Genomic DNA, 20,245 nt, shown 5'->3' with positions numbered 1-20,245 from the left:
ATAGCACTTGGGTTCGTCCAGGGGGAGCTGGCAGGGTCTGGCAGCTGGAGCCAGGGGCAAGGGGAGACTAAGACGGCCAGAAGCTGAACCTATCACTTGGGTAAAAGCAAGAGATTTCCTGCCTCAGTTTGGTTCACATCTTTGTGCAGAGAACATGGAGGCTTCTTTCAGGAAGACTCCAGTGGGCTTTCAACCCGGCCCCTGGGCCTTCACAGGTGGTACAAGCAAAACCAAGCCACCGAAGGGTTCCAAAACAAATGTGTTTCTGAAAAGGAAACTGACATTTCACCAGGACACCCCTGGGCTTTGCCTCCCTGGGTCAAGTAAGAACCCACCCGGCTGTCCCTCTCAATCTTTCCTCCTTTTCCCTGAAATAGTATGGACTCCCCTAAAAGCAAGAATATAGGCCAAGGGCAGAATGGGCTGCACAAATCAATCAGGCACAACCCCAATCAACGTGGGGCAGTGGAAGGGCCAGGCAGCTGCTGCTCTGTGCTGTGGAAGGTCACTGCACCACAGCAGTGGTATTAGAAGGTCTTGATGTCCATTTTGTCCCACAACACATTTCAACACCAGTCATAGTCAGAGCATGTATAAATGCAGCTCAGAACAGAGTCTCCGTTGCTGAAAGGAGACATCATCTGGTTTTTCACTCAGAGACAGCCCCCCTCCCCAAGCTGTTGGTCTCAGCACTTTCTATAAAAAGTTCTAAAACAGAAGGACTTAAAGGAAACCCCATACATGTAGACACTTCTAGACCAGAGAGAAGAGCTATCTGACAATCTCGGAGGGCCTCTTCCTTCAGCTGCAAAACGTGTTTTTCTACAACCTTCCACCATCAGAGACCTCCCCACATTGCTTTTCTCTGCTGGTTTTTGTTCCACGGGGATTAAGGATACAAATTCTAGAACAAGATGGCCTAGTTCTGAATCCCAACTCTGCTATTCCTGGATGTGTGGTCTGGGGCAAGTTACCCCACCTCCCACTCTGGGCTCAATTTTCACATCTGTAAAATGAGAAAAACAATAGCTACCCTAAGGGTTGATGGAAGCATGAACTGAGTATGTATCTATATCTATAAAATTTTATATTAACTCAGATGAAATCCCAATAAAGATGAGCTGTTAATACTAAAACTGTCTTCAATTGAAAATAAAAATAGATGGTAGCTGGAAGCAGAAGAATGTTATATATTATTAAAAAACAAAAAAGGAAAAAAGGCAAAGATGCTACGGAGAACCTAGAACCCATGTTTTTAGCAGCTGCATGTCACAGTGATCAGAGACAGAGCAAGGGAATGGGAAAATAAGGTTCACTGTATAATGACTAAGATCTTGACATGATGAAGGCTAGGGGTCTCATGCTGTCTAACAGCTGACCTAGCCTTGAGTCCCCCCACTGGGGGCTACTGCATCAAGTACCCTAATTCTCACTTTCCAAGTCCCAACTGCAGCTATGGTTTGATCTTGGGGGAAAAAAATCACAAATAAAGCATACCGAAGCCATTTTCTTCCCCAGTCTCCTGGAGAGTGGCAGCTCATGTATATCTGCTTCAGGGAAAGAGAGTTCCCCTTCCTGCCATGTAAACATAAGCCACCCCTTAGCTGAGTCAGGGGGAGGAAAGCCCCAGGCCAACCTCTACTCCAACTGACTTTGCCTGTAAAAGCCAGACATTTGGTACATGAGCTCTCTCATTGCCCCAAACGGTCTGCACGCTATCTGGAAAGGTTAATGACATTTGTTTATTTCTCACTTGGAGATTCAGGCTCAGGTCCAGTCTTAAGGTTTCCATTTAAATGCAGAGTGATATTTCCCCTGCAGGAAAGAGCCGCTGGATCAAGAGGGCATAAATGTCTTACTTCACATAAATAAAAGAAGACTGGCCTGGAATAGAAAAGAATGAACTATGAAAGTGTTTTGTCATATTAAAAAAAAAAAGGGCAAAAAAAATTCACAAAATTTTCCTTGGTTGCTTCCCCAATTTTCAAGTTGCAAACTGAGTCCCGATGAATTAGCAAGTAAAGACAGGGTTCACTGGAACTCAGAGAACCTGGAATAAAGACACCCCCATGGTACCGTAGCATAGTGTGATCCGATACAATATCTCAGCTCTATCTGGACCCAGGGTAGGTAGGGGAAAGGAAATAATAGAGAAAATGATGGGTCCAGCCACACCACAGTAAATGCTGGGGATTTCAACTGTTCTTATCTGACTTCACCAAATGCAAGATCATGACAATCAGCGGTCTATGGAGCTCCCAGGTGTCAGCTGTAAATTCGAGAAGACTGAGGTTGACATGAGATGGGCAGTGCCATCCAGGACTCAGGTGTCACTGCATCTGAGGTCCTAGAAGGAGCTAATCAGTACTTTCAGCCCAAGTGACACCAACTGGAGCAGTGGCTATCTATGACAGTTGGGCTGGGTTGCTCAGGCAGGCTGAGTAGGGCTGTTAGTGACAAAAGCTGGCCAGCAAAGTGGCTGGTGAGTAACAGATGGCTGATCAGACTTTGAATTAAAAAAAAAAAATCTCACAATGTATTTTGGCCCCCTTACCAAGTTTCTGGTTCTGACACACCAGGGCAGACTTTAGAATATGTTAGATAATATGCTGGCTATTCTTTGAAAATTAACCCTCCTCAGTTCTCAGACTGATTTGTACTTGTTTATATTGCTAGGCACCGTTTACATGGGTCATGACCAAAATCCCCAATCTTCCATGATTTATCTCATTCTGTCACCTTCATTTCCAATTTGTCAGCAAATCCTCTTGGCACCATCTCCAAAAATATTGTCTAACAACCACTTCTTATAATTGTTACTGGCCCAAATTCAAGTCATGCCTCACCACAAACTTCCTAACTGGTCTCCCTGCCACCATCTTGTCTCCATAGGGTGCCTTTCCCTCCAGGGTAGTTCAAGTAAATTTCCCAAAGTATAAATTTAGGTAATGTTACTCTACAGTTTACAACTTTCCAATGGCTCCCCACTTCACCCAAATCCCATCGTGATCTGCCTCCAACCAGAGCTCTCTCTCAGCCACACTCTGCCTTCATGAGGCTCCAAATGGGCCCTTTTCCTGACCCACAAACATGCCACACTTGTTCCTGTCTGAACTTGTTCCTCTTTCCAAGATTTGCATATGGAGTCACCTTCATGATTTGGGGTTCCTTTGACACCCTTTTCCTGACCGCTCTTGCCGAAGCTGCTCCTCTATCTTCCCCACTGGTCATCCCATATCCCAATGCACTGTCTTCAAGAACTTCTTGTTTTGTATTATTACTTCATCATTTATTGATTTACATGCTCCTGCCTGGGTTTCCCTACTGGTCTATGAGCTCTAGAAAGGCAGAGCTCTTTCCTCTTTCCTCTCTTGTTGACCTCTGTATGCCCTGTGCCTGTACATAATAGGCAGTGAATGGATCCAAGAATCAAAGTCCACATACAATCGCTAATTAGAGTTCATGACTATGTCTCAAGTTCAAGTTCTTCCCAAAGAGTTTCTGCTGTTTCAATCCACCTTGTCTTTGGGGTACTTGGTGCAAGTTGGGACATTCATCTCTGCATCTGTCTAAGCCCCAAACACCTGTCAAGCAGTTCCTGAGCATATTTGTGCCAGGCTAGGGGGCACAGTGAACTGTATCTCTGACCCATATGCCCATCCTCCCCCTGCCCCACATCAGTGTATTAGTCTGTCACTCATCAAAATCGACAGAGTGCTTACCATATGTGTGCAGTACTCTTGGTGCTGCAGATACAACTGGAATTAGGTGGAGCTGGGCCAGACCCTCAGGGAGCGCACACCACACACTGTGATTCCCTACTGGCAGGAAAGAGCTTCCCTACAATTCTGCAGCCTCCTCCTGCATCTCATGGTGGCTGGGGATGGTGGTGGTCATTGCACACCCCTCTTCCTGCTGTGCATTGTGTGTTCTTGTTCTACCCTGTGAGGTTAGCAGACCAGCCTTTACACTGTCCCAGGGCCAGAGCTGTCTATCTGCTTGGGGGGGGGGGGCATGTTCTTTCTGCTCAGAGAGACTCAAATGTTCAAAACAGTGCCCAGAGCCAGAGTCTTCATTTTAGATGGTGCCATTTTCTTCATGGAGTGGAAAACAGCAGTATTTTCTTGCCCCCATTAAACTATCAACACTTATACAAAGGTACTTTTCTTGGAAACCCTTTATAAATCTGTATTCCTTCTCCCATCTACTCTCTGTGACCCTTACTTTGCTTTATTTTCTTCATAGCATTGACCACCACCTGGGATAATATATCATCTCCTCATTTGACTCCCTCACTATCTCAAACTCTATCAATCTGTCCGCCTGCCTATTTGTCATCTATCTAATGTATCAATCTGTTATCTTTGTTGGGTATTTAACATCCCACAGCCCACTACTAGAATGTAATTTTTTTCACTAGTATCTCTTCAGTGCCTAGAATATGCTAGGCACTTGGTATAAACATTTGTTGTATCAATGAATGAACTAACTGCCCAAAAAAGGAATATAATATAAACATTCCCTCCCAGAACACAATCAATGGATTATTACCCTGGCTTTAAATTCATAGATGGCAATACTAAAAGACAAACCACCTTTAATTAACATTATTATGCAGACAGGGCTGGGATTTTAAGTACTGGGGATTCTCAGTGTCAGGGGCTGGCCATGCCTCATGCCATGGACACTCTGACCATAGCTGCTTGGATCCAAAGCATGAAATCTGGTCTGTTCCGTCACAGCCCATGCAATGCCCTATGTGTTGGGGTGGGGGGGTAGGCAGGAGCTAAGCCAGGAGGACTCTGGTGGCCACCCAGCAGAAGGCCTTTTTTGTCCTGCTGCAGATACACTTTCGTGACTTGCTAAAATTCTGTGTTCTTTTATCACAAGGAACTTTCCAGTGACTTTTTGCCTGGAGTGGAATTAGAAGGTTGTGATTAGAATTCCTCACCTTCCCCAGTACTGTCTGCAGGTTCTGGCTGTGAATAAAGGGCAAGTGTCTTGGTGAGGGGGTCTCTCACCAAGTGCAAGTGTCAAGTGCTGGGGTGCCTGAGCCCCCCTGGAGCTTTCATGGAGTCCAAGTGTGGGTGTACAGGCCCAAGAAGCCAGAATCCGCCAGAAGAACGTAAGCTCAGCAAATGCCACACTCACATTCCATTTGGGGGTGAAGGGGGCATTTGAGGATCCTTCGAGAGATGGTGAGGATGACTGCCTGCCGTGAACACAGAGGGATCTTGCTGGGTAAAGCTCAGGCGAAATCGGCTCTCTGAGCTGGACCTGAGAGAGAACCAGTCACTTCAGTGCTGCAGGCCGGACCCCTGCAGCCTTAAAAGCCTCTCAACTTCCTGGTTCTGTGACTGACACACTGCTCAGCCTCTCGGAGCCCAGTTTCTCGTTTTCTAAAAACAGTGTCCTTGGCACAGGGCTGTTGTGAGGACCAAGAGGATTAATCTATGCAAAATGGCAAGAACAGTGCCTGGCACAGGGTAAAGGACTTGAAGTGTGCTGGTTAAAGAGAAATATTATATAAAACATGCATCTGCCTGTCAGATGGGCTTTTGTCCTTCCTGCATTTACCCTCAACCCCAGGTTCAGCTGCTGGTAGGGGAGAGGGCCAGGTTGCCCACAATTTATATCTCTTTCTGTGATTTCAGTAAGGGGTAGCCTGGCTCTGGTTCAATTTGGCACCAGCCCAGAAGGCAGATTCCTGCAAAAAGCCCCACTTATCTACAACAAGAGTCAGTGTGGGGGACGCTGTGTTCACCTGGGCAAGATCATGAAAAGAAATGTCATTTGTGCCTAAAAGATGGACTCTCTTTATGGGGTGGTGCCCAGCCACAATGGGGTAAGGTTCTGGTCTCCTAGTGCATTCAAAGTCTTGGCCAACACTGAGAACAACCCTTCCAAGGATGGAGCCAGCAACCTGAAACCCCATCTTCTTTGCTCACTTTCAAGGAACAACGTGAGACTTAATTACATGGGAGGAATGTTCTGCCCTGGCTTCCAGAGGCTCCTGCTTTCCTCCTGCCATTTCTGGAATGGTGCATCTCAGCTCCCAGTGACTGCTACACACACAGTCAGGCTGGACGAAGAGAGGCGGCCTCTGCATTTTCTCCCACACAACTCAGGAGTACTGTTTCTAAGTACCTCTCTTACAAACCCATGTGCAAGCAATGAAAGAAACAAAACATGGCCAAGACCACTTTCAATTGTTTCTAATGGCCTCAGGCTCTACTGATTTGGAAACGGAAGTGAATTAGACGGAAGGACTCAGAGGGGAGGTCCAATGTGATGGTTAGAGGATGTCTGAACAGTGGCATCGAGGACAAAAGCTACATTTAAAAAAAAAATGGGCAAAGATTTGCACAGAGTCTCCATCAAAGAATACACTGGATGACAAGTAAGCACGTGAAAAGATGCTTACCGTCATGACTCATCAGGGATCATGCGAATTAGAACCACAGTGAAGTGACACCCACACTCACTAGAATGGCTAAAATTGGAACAAAAGGAAACCAGTAACACTCAGTGCTGTCGAAGATGAAGAGCGTCTGCAACCTCACATAGTGTGAGGAACACAAAATGGTTCAGGCACATTGAGAAACTGCTGGCATATTCTTATAAACGTACTCACCATACAACCTGGCAATCCCACTCCTACGTTATCCACCCAAACAAAATAATACCCTACGTTCACACAAAGACCTGTGACAGATCTGTGCACTTCATCATCTCTGTTACACCAGCTAAGGGGAAGCAGCCACCGAGGCAGCATGGGATATTGCACAGTAGCCATTTATCTGTTTTGTATAATAATCAGGGATCAAAAGCTATATATTTGGGGCAGAGCTGATCACATTTTTAGCTCTGGGGAGAAGAAGAAAATGGGCAGGTGGTTCTTGCTTACCCTAAGCCAATTGGGTTACTCTAATTCCTTTGCTACTGGTTCAGGGATGGTCAGGTGACCCAAGTTGGCCCACTCAGATTTTTGTTTGATCATGCCAGGTGGGGGAAGAGAGGTAGGGTGGGTGGGGAGACATTCTCTTTCTCTTCTGGTCAATGTGATGTGTGTCTATAAGACATGAAACCGCTACAGTCATCTTTTGCCTTGAAGGATAGTCTGAGGAAGGAGTCAGAGAAGGTTAGCGATAAGACAATCACAGAAAGTGGGCTGGACCCCTGAGCAAAGCACACATGATGTCCATTTTCATCTGTATTTTTCAGAGACACTGATAAATTCCCTTCATTTAGGAAGCCAGTTAGAGGTGGGGACTTTTTGTTACCCGAAACTAAAAGCCTCTTAACTAATGTACATGTGCGTCCAGGAATGGATCTGATTTCAGGAGATCATTTCAAGGATGCAGAATAAGCCAGATACAAGTGCTGTAAGCCAAAGTCAAAGCTAACAAAGAGATCTGGGATGAGGATGCAGTGGCTATCAAGATGGGGCAGCACAGAGGTGGGTGGGTGACTTTAATGGAACTCGGGGCTGGGAACAAGTGTGTGTCAGGGGGAAGATCAGGTATGGAGCCCTGCCAGTACCTGGCCTTGAATGGGCAGTGGGAATGGCCAGGGAAAAGAAATGACCAGGAGACAGTGAGGGCAGACCGCCAGTTATAGGACTCAGACATCAAGTGGGGACAGTTCACGCTGCCTGGGCCAACTGCCCAACGAGGGCTGCCTCTTGCCCAAGGCCAAGCATGGTCCACGAATTTGAGTTGAGCTGAGCCTGCAGATGGGGCTCAAGCAGGTGCATCTGCCCTTCTGAGTTCAGTTGGTCTCAAACTAGGGCTGGGGATCTGCTTTCTAGCAAGGTCTTCCTGAGGCGGGTGGCCGGCAGATGTCACAAGGAGAAATTCTTATTTCACTGGAATGTGATAGATCCAGTGACTGCTCCAGACAGACCCAACCCTGGCCTTCGTTTCCTCCACACCACAAATTTTCTTCTCCTACTCACTGATCAAATAGTAAAGCATCCTGCCTCCAGGGTGAGGCCTTTGGCAGGACCTGCCCCTCAAGTACTCCACAGATCACTCATTCTCCCTCGTTCACTCTCATCTCCCTTTCTAGGGGGAATGATAGACCGCCAGCTCGTTTCCAGGGATGTGTGTGGGGTTTTTCAGTCTCACCTGTTCGGTCCCTCAGCCTCTTGGGGAATCTGGATGCTCAGAACTGGAACATGGTTAAGTGATGTGTTGGGTTTTGTGTAAAGAACGATAAGCTAGGAACCAAGGTGAACGGGGTAAACCGGGGTGGTCTGTGGGTCTCTTACTGTGTTTATCAGCCTGAATCGTCCATCTGTTTAGTGTAAGTGAAAGTCCGGCAGTAAAAGATGCCATCTGATTATAAGAGAAGCTTCTAGCTGAGCACTGGTTGGGCAGAGTAACTTCCAGCACCCATCCTGGAGCACCACCATTGTGCGGACAAGTCCCTTCTTTGCATTGCCCCTAGCTCCTACACTACCCACTTCTAGGGAACACATAAACACTAGACATAATCGTAATGCTGCAATAATAACATCTGGGGAGTTTTAAGTCATAGGCTCCCCATGAGGAAGGAGAATGGATTTTACAGTCAGCAGATGTGGGCTCCAATCCAGACTTCACCAGCTCAAGGTAGCCTCTGCTGCACCCAGGTACCTTCTTCCTTGCTGTAAATGATGATAATACTGTCTTAAAACTCAGTAGGTGTATTTCTACAAATATTTATAAAGCACATTGTAGTGCCTGCACACTGGGGAAGTTTAATAAATGAGAATGGGGGTTGTTTATATCATATATATACATACAATATATTATATAATATATATTATAAATATATATATTACAAATATTATATATATTATAAATTATATATAATTTTGATCTGGTTTTCTTATTTTTTTTCCATTTCTCTGCCAAAATTCCCCATCCATTTATTTATTTTTCCTATCTGTCCCTATTTAAGATAGATATTTAAAATTCTTTTCCGCTAATTCTTGTATCTGTATCATCTGTGGTTTGCTTCTGCTGCTGCTTTTCCTTGGTTATGAGTCCTACTCCTGCTTCCTCACAGGTTCTGAATTTTATTACTGCATCCTGGAGATTATATACAGAAGAAAAGTGAGAACTGAAGAATAATACTGATTTTCCCCCCCAGAAATTTCATGTTCTGCTCTCATCCGCTGGCTAAAGCGAGCAAGGTGGGTCACCTGTGGTCAGCCCCACCTCCCCAGCTTCTACAGGAAGGGCTAGTCTCCTAGCTCTTAGGGTTGGATTTGGGATTCCTCGATTTCAGGGTCTGGGAGAATGTGAGATGGTGCAGATGGAATGATCTCTTTCTGTTTCTCAGTCCTGCCTTCACTTGTGTTTTTCCCAGCAAATTTGGGGATGTCAAGAACTATCCTTTGTTGAGCAAATTATTACTGTACGTGATAATCTTTCAGACTCCAGGACATCCCAGCCATGTCCAAAACTGCCAGTAGCTCGGCTGGCTTCATCCCCACCCCACAAATTCTGGATCTTCACAGCCTTCTGCTCTCCCTGCATCCAGACCTGCCAGGACTCAGCTCACTGACAGAGGTCTCCTCTCTCTGGAGGTCAGTTCATCAAGTCTCTCCTGCCTCCACTGTTCTCTGATAGTCTCACATACGAGTATGATTTTATATTCTCCAGACTGGTTTTTGGTGTTCCCATGGAGCCAACGTCTTCTGGGTCCCAAATGGAAGCAGTAAGTGCCTAGAGTGGTAGCTGTTATTTTTAGCACAAGAGGAAATTCCCTAAATGCAAGACATCCTGGCCCTAAACTCTTAATAGTCAGCCTAGTGCTGAAGCTTGTGTTTCATCCAGGAGAGCTGAAAATGAGACTGTGCAGATGGCTTATTTTTAAAGGCTTAGTTGAGTATCTAGAAAATGCTTTATGGGCCTCACTCCTGTCTCTCTTAACTTTATCATTTTGGATACTTCCAGGACCCAGCCTTTATGTCTCTTTGCTTTGGGGTTTTCTCCCAAAGTCTACCCTGCCCATGTCCAGCAGGAGCAGTCCTTACCAACGACTGGTGGAGGCTGGTGGATAAACACCCCAGCTCCCTTTTCCTTGGGTTGGATACCTTGTGTTTGAGACAGTCTCCCCTTCCCCCCAGAAGAAGTACATCCCAGCTGCCCACTGCAGTAACTTACTTGCTAAACACACTTTCCTTGGCTACTTTCTCTTCCTGGCCTCACTTACCCCCTCCCTGGCATGTCCTGGGATCACCTTTCAGATCAACTACCTGCCTTGGAATCATTGCTTAGATTCTTCCATGGAAACCCAACTGAAGGTAGGCTTCTGTTCAGATGTACAACCTCTGGGTGCTACTCGGGTTTGTGTAAAGAGGCCAGCACAGACAGGGTGTTATTTGGAGAAAGGTGAAGTCAGCCAAGGTTAGATGGACCTCGCCAGGGAACATCAGGCATATTTCGAGAATGCCAGGAGAGGTGATGCTGGAGTTCTTTATTATAAACTGGAGCCATCTGCCAGCCTGTAATAACTGGAGTATAATGTCCTAATCTGGGATGCACTTAAACTGTTTACTCTGTGGTTATGTCTTTAAAGCCTAACATGCACTGGACGGTGGATTTAAATTCATAAGTACATTGTTTTGCAAAATTGGCATGAAGTGCATGCCACACAATATGCAAAATACATTAGTATGTTGCATTGGGAGCTTGGTGTTCTCCCTCTTATTATTTTTTGTTTTTAAATAAAGCAAGTTTGTAGGACCACAGCCCCGTACATGTCTTGTGGGGATGCCAAGAACTGCTCTAAAAGCCACTTTCTAAGAAGCAATTTTCTTCTTGTCCCATAAACTCCCCAAAGCACCTTAGGCGAACACCAGAGCGCTGGGTATGTTTGCAAACTGCAAATACGGCAGACATTTAATTACATCGAATTCATCAGAACCCTAATTGAGACAGGAACTCAAACCTTACTGCTTAATTACTTTGATTTCAGATGAGTAACAGACTTGGTCATGAGCAGCCCTTCAGGCCGGAATACATTAGAAAGAGGCCCGAGGGCACTGGCGGGGAATTCTCCCAGCCAAATGAAAGTGCGGAGTCACAGAAATAACTAAGCTAAGTGAGACCCATGATTGGATTTATTAATCGGTTCAATTCCCAATATCCATCCCTTGCTGTGGTTTTCCACGGCACCGGCCCCACCACCTGGGAACACTTCTCCGTATGTAAGGCAGGATTCATTTCTCACCGATTTTTCCATTCCCTCCCACTGATGAGACAGCACGGAGGCGAAGGCCAGTCCTCTGAGATCGTTCTTCTGTCAACATTTTCTCATTGTGATTTTCATTTAGAAGACCTTCTCCCTGACCTTCCCTTCCTTCCCCACCTGGCACCTCATGGATGTTCCACTAGTTACAAGATTCCACCAACTTCTTGGCCAAACGATCACAGTGACTTACGGTGGGATTTGGAGGTGAGAACCACATGGATTGTTATTCTTCTGAGAGCTGATAATGGCATCTTTTACTGAGCATTTACCATGTGGGCTGACTCCTGCTTAATGCTGAACATGTTCTCTTTCACCCTGATGGTGATGCTAGGTGGTGGGTGGGCTTATCCCCACCTGCTCCATAGATTTGAAAACAGGCTCAGAGGAGTGGTAGTCACTTCTCCAAGATTTCACGGCCAGCAAAGGGCAAAGCAGGGATTCAAACCCAGGCCAGTCTGATTCCCGGACCCATGTTTTTTCCAAAACCTAATTTTGCTCCCTCTTCAAAGACTTCTGGGATTCTACAAATTGCAGAAAGAAGAGAGGTGAATTGCCTTAGCAATCTCCAAGTGGGCACAAGACAAGGAAAGAAACAGAAGGAAGTGCTGGCACCCAGAAGCATCACGTGGGCAACTTCTAACAACATCGTGGCGGCTACTTCTCTCTGCGAGATGAGCTTGCAAAGACCTTCTAGAGGGAGGAAAGTGACTGAGACCAGCACGTGCTGAAGTCTGGGAAGCAATCTGCCTTTTAAGCAGGTGTTCTAACCAAGCCAGTGATTAACCGCATTGCTAATAAATTATGAATACAAATGAATGCAAGCCACTTCATATGTAATTAGTTGCCTGGCATTTACTAGATACCTCCCGGTCACTTGTTTCATTTCTTTACGTTCCTTCTCCCTCTTTGGGCTCGCCTTTCCATCAAGCCTCAGGTACAAATGACTAATGAACTAATGACAACACGAATAACAGCCAGGCTAATAATCATACTGCTAATGGTGACAATGCTAATTAAGAGAGTGTGAACAGCAACAGCCTCTTCTGCAGGATGTGGCTCTTCATCTCCGCAGGGCAACGAGACGACGGCCAACAAGATGAGATCCACGCAAGTGCAAATGGCACCGAAGGCAAAGGTGGAGACTCGTTTTTTGTTTTTTGGGTTTTGGGGGGGCACTAACTATATTTATAAGAGCTCTAAAAAACACCATATTCTGGGTCCACAAAATTTAAGACTAGAGATAATGGATCAAAAGGATGAGAAAAAAGAAAATGTCAGTTGGGCAGAACTCAGTCATCACGTATGGACATACTTGTGGGCGCTGGAGCCCATTCCTGGTGAGATCGAGGTATCCCTCTGCCTGTCACCCACAAGCAGCCAACCCATCAGGCAACCTGAACAAACTGATGGGCATGAAATGGTGGCAGTTAGAAATGGGCAGTGGAGAATGGCAATGGTGTCCCAGAGGCCTCCTGCAGAGACTCTCCAGTCTGCATTAGAGAGACAGGCAGGGTGGGCACCCCCGGCCAGCTGAGTGGACAGCACAGGGGCCCAGAAAAGGATGTGGAAGGAGGTTTGAAGGCATTTTCTTTAGACTTCAAACCAGCCAGCCGCCTCTAGCTGTGTCCTCCACAGTGAGGGAGCTGGTTAGGATCACCGGTTCCTCAATAATGCAAGCAGAGTGCTCTAAACAGGCTTCTAGAAGATGCTTTTCCTAGAAGACATTCAAAGCCTGGATGTCCAGGCAGAGCTCAGGATCAAAGTTCCTATGAGGGAATCAGGACATCGGGGCTGGCCAACCCTTGCGTGCCTCAGCATCGCCCGGGCTACCAGCGAGCCTCGCACTTAGGTGATTTCTGGGTATCTTCCCAAGGCTTTCCAAAACAGATACCAGACCCCATGACACTCCCTGGAAGTAGAACAGTCTCCATAGACAAAATGCAGGCATGCAAAGCCCCTCAGGATCCCAAAAGTAAGCTAAAGTAACCATGTAAATAAATTGCTTAATGGCTGCCACAAAACTGTCCTACGCTGTGACAGCCGCGAATGGTTTTTAGCAGAAAAAACACCTGTCGTTTCCTCCCTCTCTCTATTTACTTTATCGCCAGTGAGGCAAAGCCATACCTTAAATTTTTTTAGGTCATTGCAGTTCAGATTCTGACATTCAAAATGAGCCTGACGCCTTCAGATTCATAGCCTGCACTTCGGGTTGGTTAATTATTGATGTGGACGCCGCGTTCCGCACGCCATCAACACAGAGACCAAACAATGGTGCCTGACAGTCTCCAGTCCCAGTTGGGCAGCCTCCTGGGGCGTGAGATCCCATGTCGCCGCTGCCCGAGACCGCTGGCCCCCATGCTGACGGTGCTTCCGCCCCACCTCCATGCCGTCCCCTCCGACCCCATGCCGTGTTCTGCTGCCGGCCTTACCTGCCCAGCGAAGAGCCCGCAGACACCGATGATGCACAGGATATTGAACACCGCGGAGCCCACGATGGTCCCGACTCCCACGTCGCCCTTGGTAATGAAGACCCCTGAAACAGACCTAATGTCAGCCTGGCTGTTGTGGCCAGTTGCATTCCAACGTGGGCGTGAGGGAGTTGTCACAAGTGTTAGTTAGACTGTTGTCAGGGTCCACAGGAAACAGCTGAGGACAGGAGAGAGTTCTAAAATCTGCATTGGGGCTATTGCTTCATGGGGTATTGGCTCAGGAACTGGGACACACTCATGCAAAGTGAAAGCATCACTGAAGCAAAGGAATAACAGCAACCACAGAGGGATGGGAAGATGGTATTCTGATCCTTGGGGTCTTGAGAGTCTCATTTCCTATTAGCCAACCCACTGGAAGGCTGTCTGTCCCCACAGCCCTTGTCCTTAGGAGAGGGCAGGGCTGAGATGTTCCCCGGTCATCACCTACCTATGACGGATGTGAACAGTTCTGGGGCCGAACTGCCGGCTGCCATGAACGTGGCCCCGGCCACATCTTCACTGAGGTGCAGGCGCTGCAGAGGAGGAAGGACAAAGCACAGGTGAGCTGGGATTCCCCTGGGAACAGAAGCGATCATGATTCCTGAAGTCCCAAGCTCAGGGCCTCCCATAACCCTCCCACCCCCCAGCTCGGCCTTCCCTGCACCATCCCCTGCTGGGACACAGCTCCTCTGGCCATCCTCCTCGGGGGTGGGGGCAGGGAGAGGGCTGCATATCCCTGTGAGTTAAAGGCTCTTGACAAGATCTAGGAATTCCTAACCCAGAAACCCTGGGTGTTGTGCAGATGACAGAGGGGGGTGGGGTGGTCTGGTGTGAGGCACAATGGGCACCCGCCTCCTTTCTAAACGGTATGCCACTCACTTCCCTCAGTGTTCCCAAATAGCCTTACTTCTTAAGAGATGTCCAAATCCACATTTTTATGCAAAACATTCTGATTTTTTTTCAATGCCATGCCTAACACAGGCTAAATGAGGATCCTTGTAACCAGTTTGCAAGTCTTGATTCTAGGAGGTTACAGTGGCTTTGGGGGTGGAGGGTCACCCTCCTGAAACCTACTGCTCATCATTAATGCAGTCTTGAAGCCCTGGGTTTGGGAGGATGGGGGGTGGGGTTGAGACTGAGTGGAAAGAATGAGGAGCCCTGCCAAGATGTCCTATCCAATGAACCCTCCACGTTACCCTGTCTGTTAACCCAAAAGGTGATCTGCAAGAAGATGAGACAAATATATATATATTTGAGGCTGGTCAGCCTGTTTAGCCTTTCTGCATTCAATCACGACCCAGAACATAAGCTGCGGCTGTCAGTAACTAGCCGGTTCCCTGTTAGGTCCCAGCCGGGACATGCGAGTCTTACACAGTCCTTCTTCCCAGCTGCACTTCCTTGCTCAGCCATGGAGGGGCAGCATGGCCTTGGCGTAGGCCACTGGCTCCACTGACCAGCAACAGGCTGCAGTGGGAGCCCTAATGGAGCACACTGATCTGGAGTCCTGGGGATCCCTCATTCTGGACTGAACAGCTCAACTTCACATGCGGTTCTGAGAAGACTCTAAGATGGAGGCTGTGAGGGGTGCAGGTGAGTCCCCTGGGGCAGGTAACCTAACCAGTCCCTGAAGGTAACCTAACACAGAGCTCACACTCAGTGGTGGTGGGTCAAGACTTGCCAGGAGTGGTGAGCCCGGGACTGCTGTGTCTATTCCAGCTCTGGGTCCCTGATGGGCATTAGGTGTAGAGTCCACACCCTGAGCTCATCTCCAGCTCCCCTCTCTCTCCTTTATCAACTGAGTTTGCTTCTTCCCCCATGTTTCCTTACATCCTCTCCTCTCTCATCCCTAATTCACCTGGGCCCTGGCAACATCTTGCTGGATCCTCCGAACCACCAGCTAGGGAGGGGTAGGGTCTTCCTGCCTCTGGACGCCTCTATCTATCAGAACATAGTTGTCAAGAGCCTTCCCAGCTCCCTCCTGAGCCCTGGTAACCACTGATGCCCCAGCCTCGCCTTCCCCAGGGTTCCCCAGAGGCCAATTCCAGTCCTGAGTTCTCGAGAGCTCAGACTCGTCTCTGCACAAATATCCTTCCTTGAAATGTGTTGCCTTCAAATGTGAAAATTGCCTCCGAGGGCTGTTCCAATCGTGCCCTTGTATGAGCCCCTCTCTTGCCCCCCCCCCCCAAAGCCCAATCAAGGTGTCCCTCCCCTTTCCTCTCTCTACTTTCCAACTTCCCAGAACTTCCTCCAGCCCCCTGTGGGCCTCACCCGGAGCTGCTCTGTGCCCTATGGCCCGTGGATGGCAAGGACCATGCTCTATTTCATCTCACGTCCTTCCCAATGGGGTGTGCTCACAGGTGCTATGGATTTCCTCTGTGGAGTAGAACACCTCCTGATAAGAATACGTACATGTCTAGAGCAGGGTCGTATATTTGCTATAAAAAACAGTTGTGTGGGAAAGAGAGTAGTTTGCTTTGCATAATGAACAGAGCACCAAGTGGTGGTATTTCAGAGATCACAAATGACCCTGGTTACAGGTGCTTCAGTGCCTCCTCTCAGGCTACAGAAGGTGACCCTGTGCTCAGGTGACATTGCTTGGGACAAAGGGCTCCCACATGTGCCCACTGTCCATCTCAGATGCCACCACATCGCTCTCCTTCTCCTTCCATCCAACAAAAGAACCTATCCCGGGGCCCCTCCAGGGCTCCTGTGGCTCTCTCCTCTCCTCTCCTCTCCTCTCCTCTCCTCTCCTCTCCTCTCCTCTCCTCTCCTCTCCTCTCCTCTCCTCTCCTCTCCCCTCCCCTCCCCTCCCCTCCCCTCCCCTCCCCTCCCCTCCTCTCCCCTCCCCTCCCCTCCTCTCCCCTCCCCTCCCCTCCCCTTCTCTCTCCTCTACTCTACTCTACTCTACTCTACTCTACTCTACTCTATTTTAGTACAAAAATCAAACAAACTTCTAGGATGTACAAGAAATTGCTTAAGTGAGCGACCTCCAAGGGCAGTTTCTGGACCAACAGCCTCAGCATCACCTGGTCACTTCACAGAAATGCAACTTGGGTCCTCCGCTGCCCTCCAAGAACTAATGAATCAGACACTCGGGGAGGTGGGTGGGGGGAGAGGGAAGGGGAAGGATGACCAAGTCTGAGAACTACGTGAGGACACGAGTCCCAGATGGGAGGCGTGTCTGGGAGAGAGCCTTTTGGAAAACAGGATTCTGAATTAAAAATAAAACGAAGTGGAAAGCTTCCAGATAAAGGAAACTACATTTCAAAACAGACGGAGATGAAAGAGGCGAGGGAATGGAAGTGTTCTAAATATGCTGAATATTTTCTGATGAAAGGGCTGTCACTTGGTCTTCAACCTGGCATTCCCAGGCTGAGTGCAAACAGACTCCTTTCCTGTTCTCTGGCCAGTTCTTTCATCGTCTCGCTTCTCCGGCCTCTGCTTGGAGCATTTCTGCACATGTACAGAGGGGCAGGATGATGGAGGTGTATGGCTAAAGACCTCCCGCTCTGCGAGGACCCCATGAGGGAGGTCACAGTTGTGGAAGGAAACAGACGAGGGAAGGATGGGGGACGTAGAGGGAGAAAGCAGGATTTAAAAGAGGAAAGAGAACTGGGAAGAACACACATAGCACTACGAGTTGCCAAACTGAGCAGGCAGAGCCAGCCACATGGGTGATAGCCCAACTATGGGTCAGTACCCTGACGTTCTAAATGGACTGATGGAGCTTTTGTGCTAATATTGTTGGTCACTCAGAAGCACTCTAAAGCCTGGTGCTCCTGCACAGGTGGCATGGAGGGCTCCCCAGGAGCTCAGTGAAGGGGGCTGGAGCAGACAGGTGCACTGCCTCCCCGGACATGCTGAGAATATAAGGCACATACCTCACAGATCTTTTCCAAGGAGGGGACAAAGAAGTCATCACACACAATGGCCAGCGCGTAGAACATGTACATAGCCTGGAAGAGAGGAAAGAAGGGGTTAAAGTTGGAGTCAAGGCAGAGCCATATGGTGAGGGCCTGGCTACCCTCTGCTTCAATAACACCTTCTGGCATCATGGATGCAACATCTTACTCAAAGTACAAAGACTGTAATGCCTGGGAGGCCCTCTGCGATCTCATGCCTCCTCTCTGACCTTATTATCTACCACTCTCCCCCTCATCCACCAAACATACTATGGATGCCTGCCGCAGGGCCTTCGCACCTGCTGTTCCCTCTGCCCAAATCATGCTTCCCTCAGATGACCTTGGCTCACTCCATCATGTCCTTCAAGTCGCTGGTTCAATGTCAACCTAAGCAACGGACCTTGGACTCCCCTCCCTCACATTTCTTTCTATCCACCTTATCCTCGTTTGTTTTTCTTGACATATTAATTTGTTTGTTGTCTGTCTTCATTACTAGAAGTCCATGAGGATATGAACTTTATCTTATTTATCTCCAGCACTGGGCACTGTGCATAGTATGTGCTCAATAAATACATGTGCAATGAAGGGATAAATAAACAAATACTTCAACTGAGGTTGTTCACTGTGCTGTTCCCTGCAGGACAGGCTCTGCAATCTTGCTTCCTGTCGGCTATTACCAGGGAAAACCCTGGCCATAAATCACCTATCTACCTATTTAACTGCAAGTTTCTTCTCTAATTAGTAAAATCTTATTTGGATTCCATTGTTGGTTGACCACTTAGCATCTATCCTCCACTCCTTCCTAATGGGACCCCATTTTTATCCCAATATCCACCATATCCCCTGGGAAGGTGACCCCACCCTTTCCTCCAAGAGTAGACACTGACTGGCCCATCAGTATGCAGTATTTTACACTGATGGCTGCTGGTTCAAGGGTGGACACATGACCAGGGCTGACCCAATGAGATGGCAGGAAAGGTCTTATAGTCCTTGCCAGTGGGTGCCATTTCTCAACCTCTGGCACCAGTTATGGACAAGGAAACTGGGAGTCCTGACAGCCTCTGGCAGCCATCTTGAGGGAAATCAGACATGAGATGAAGCTGACCCTGAGTAACTTAATGGCATCACCAAGCCATTGAGCACGTGGTGCTGGAGCACGCCTGCCTCTGGACTTTGTAACGGGGCATTCTGGCTGGTCTGATTTGGAGTTTTCCTGTTACTTGCAGCCCAAAGCATCGAATGCATACAGCAGCTCATCCTTCAAGTTCCAGCATCCTTAGCAGTGACATCGCTTTCATGTTTTCATCTCTTAACATCTTTTCCTTTTGAGAACTGCTCCACCAGACAAACCTTCAGTCACACATTTCCAACCTCCCTCAGCACAGGGCACAGGCACATGACCCAGGCTAGCCACCATGGCATCCCATTCTGTGTCACGCAGTGGTGGGTGGGCAAAAGGTCTGCAAGGGGCCAAGGAGGGATTGACAGAGAAGCTGGGAGAGAGGGGCTCTCTCCTTATGAGACATAAACACCACCCAAGTCTGGAGCTTCTGGAAGCAGCTGCCATATAGAGAGAGCTTGTCCAAGAATGCAGCTCATGTAGTAAGAAGTCCATCCAAGAGATGGGACAGGTAGACAGACAGACACACCCACACACGGACACGCACACACATACACACATACAAACACACACATTCACACAGACAGACAGACACACATACACACAGGTGTTCAATGACACCACATGAACTCTGGACCCAGGTCAGTCTAAAGCCAAAGTCGACTTTCCAATTTCATGAGCCAATAATATGCCTTTTACGCTTAAGATGACTTGAGCGGAGTTTGTCACTCGTAGCTGTCCTTCATGAAGCCTTCTGTAGCAACCCAAGCATGAAATGATCTCTCTGGCCTTTGACTCTTGGTTGGTGCACTATTTTAGCCATCTCTCCCCTATGCTATGAACTCATTTTCCTTTTCACACATATGTGCTTGGGCTCTCTGAACAGACTGTAAGATTCTAAAATGTGTCTTAACACTTAATTCTGTGGAAATATCAGACAAGTTCACAAAAACATATGCAGCGGGGATTTTCATTCCAAAATGCTGACTATAATAAATTATCAAAACGTAACAAAATATACAATAGGGGGTTGGTTATATAAACTGTGGTTCATCATTCAATGAAATCCTGCTAAAAGAGGCTATTTAAGTCCACGGTTAACAGCAAGAAAAGGCATTTATAATACATTGCTAAATGAAAAATATTAGAAAACAGTATGTACAATCTCTTTTGGGTATTATCTATTGTATAAGCACATACATACACACATACACACTCACATAAATATATTTGCATATAAGAGTTTGTAAGGCCATAAATCAAAATAGCTTCTCCCTCTGTTGGTGTGACTCTGTTTTTATAATTCCTGTCTATATTTTCTGTTTGTCCACCTTGAATTAGTATTTCTTGTGTGAATTTTGTAGGTGTAGAGCAAGGATTCTGTTTTACACGTTTCTAATCTCCAAGGAGCCTGGGATGTCTGGCATGCAGAAAAGCCTTAAAAATAACTTTTATTGATTGGTCTATTCATAATCTGTACAAAATTATTTGTGGATTTTTGGGGGAAA

The 20,245-nt window shown here is 47.4% G+C and overlaps 1 protein-coding gene across 1 annotated transcript in view; it reads right to left on the bottom strand.

Moving 5' to 3' along the window:
* SLC24A3 (solute carrier family 24 member 3) overlaps positions 1–20,245 on the bottom strand; it is a 472,928-nt gene that overhangs the window by 117,272 nt on the left and 335,411 nt on the right. The window contains exons 4-6 of the mRNA XM_045809788.2: positions 17,597–17,671; positions 14,164–14,248; positions 13,677–13,780 (exon numbers count right to left, since the gene is read on the bottom strand). Coding sequence (XP_045665744.2) covers positions 13,677–13,780; positions 14,164–14,248; positions 17,597–17,671 — 264 coding nt within the window. The remainder of the gene's footprint in view (positions 1–13,676; positions 13,781–14,163; positions 14,249–17,596; positions 17,672–20,245) is intronic.

The sequence above is a fragment of the Ursus americanus genome, chromosome 22, assembly GCF_024610735.1.
Source record: "Ursus americanus isolate L20-20 chromosome 22, mUrsAme1.1.p, whole genome shotgun sequence".
In the NCBI taxonomy this organism is placed as follows: Eukaryota; Metazoa; Chordata; class Mammalia; order Carnivora; family Ursidae; genus Ursus; species Ursus americanus.
This window is presented reverse-complemented; position numbering and strand designations above follow the sequence as displayed.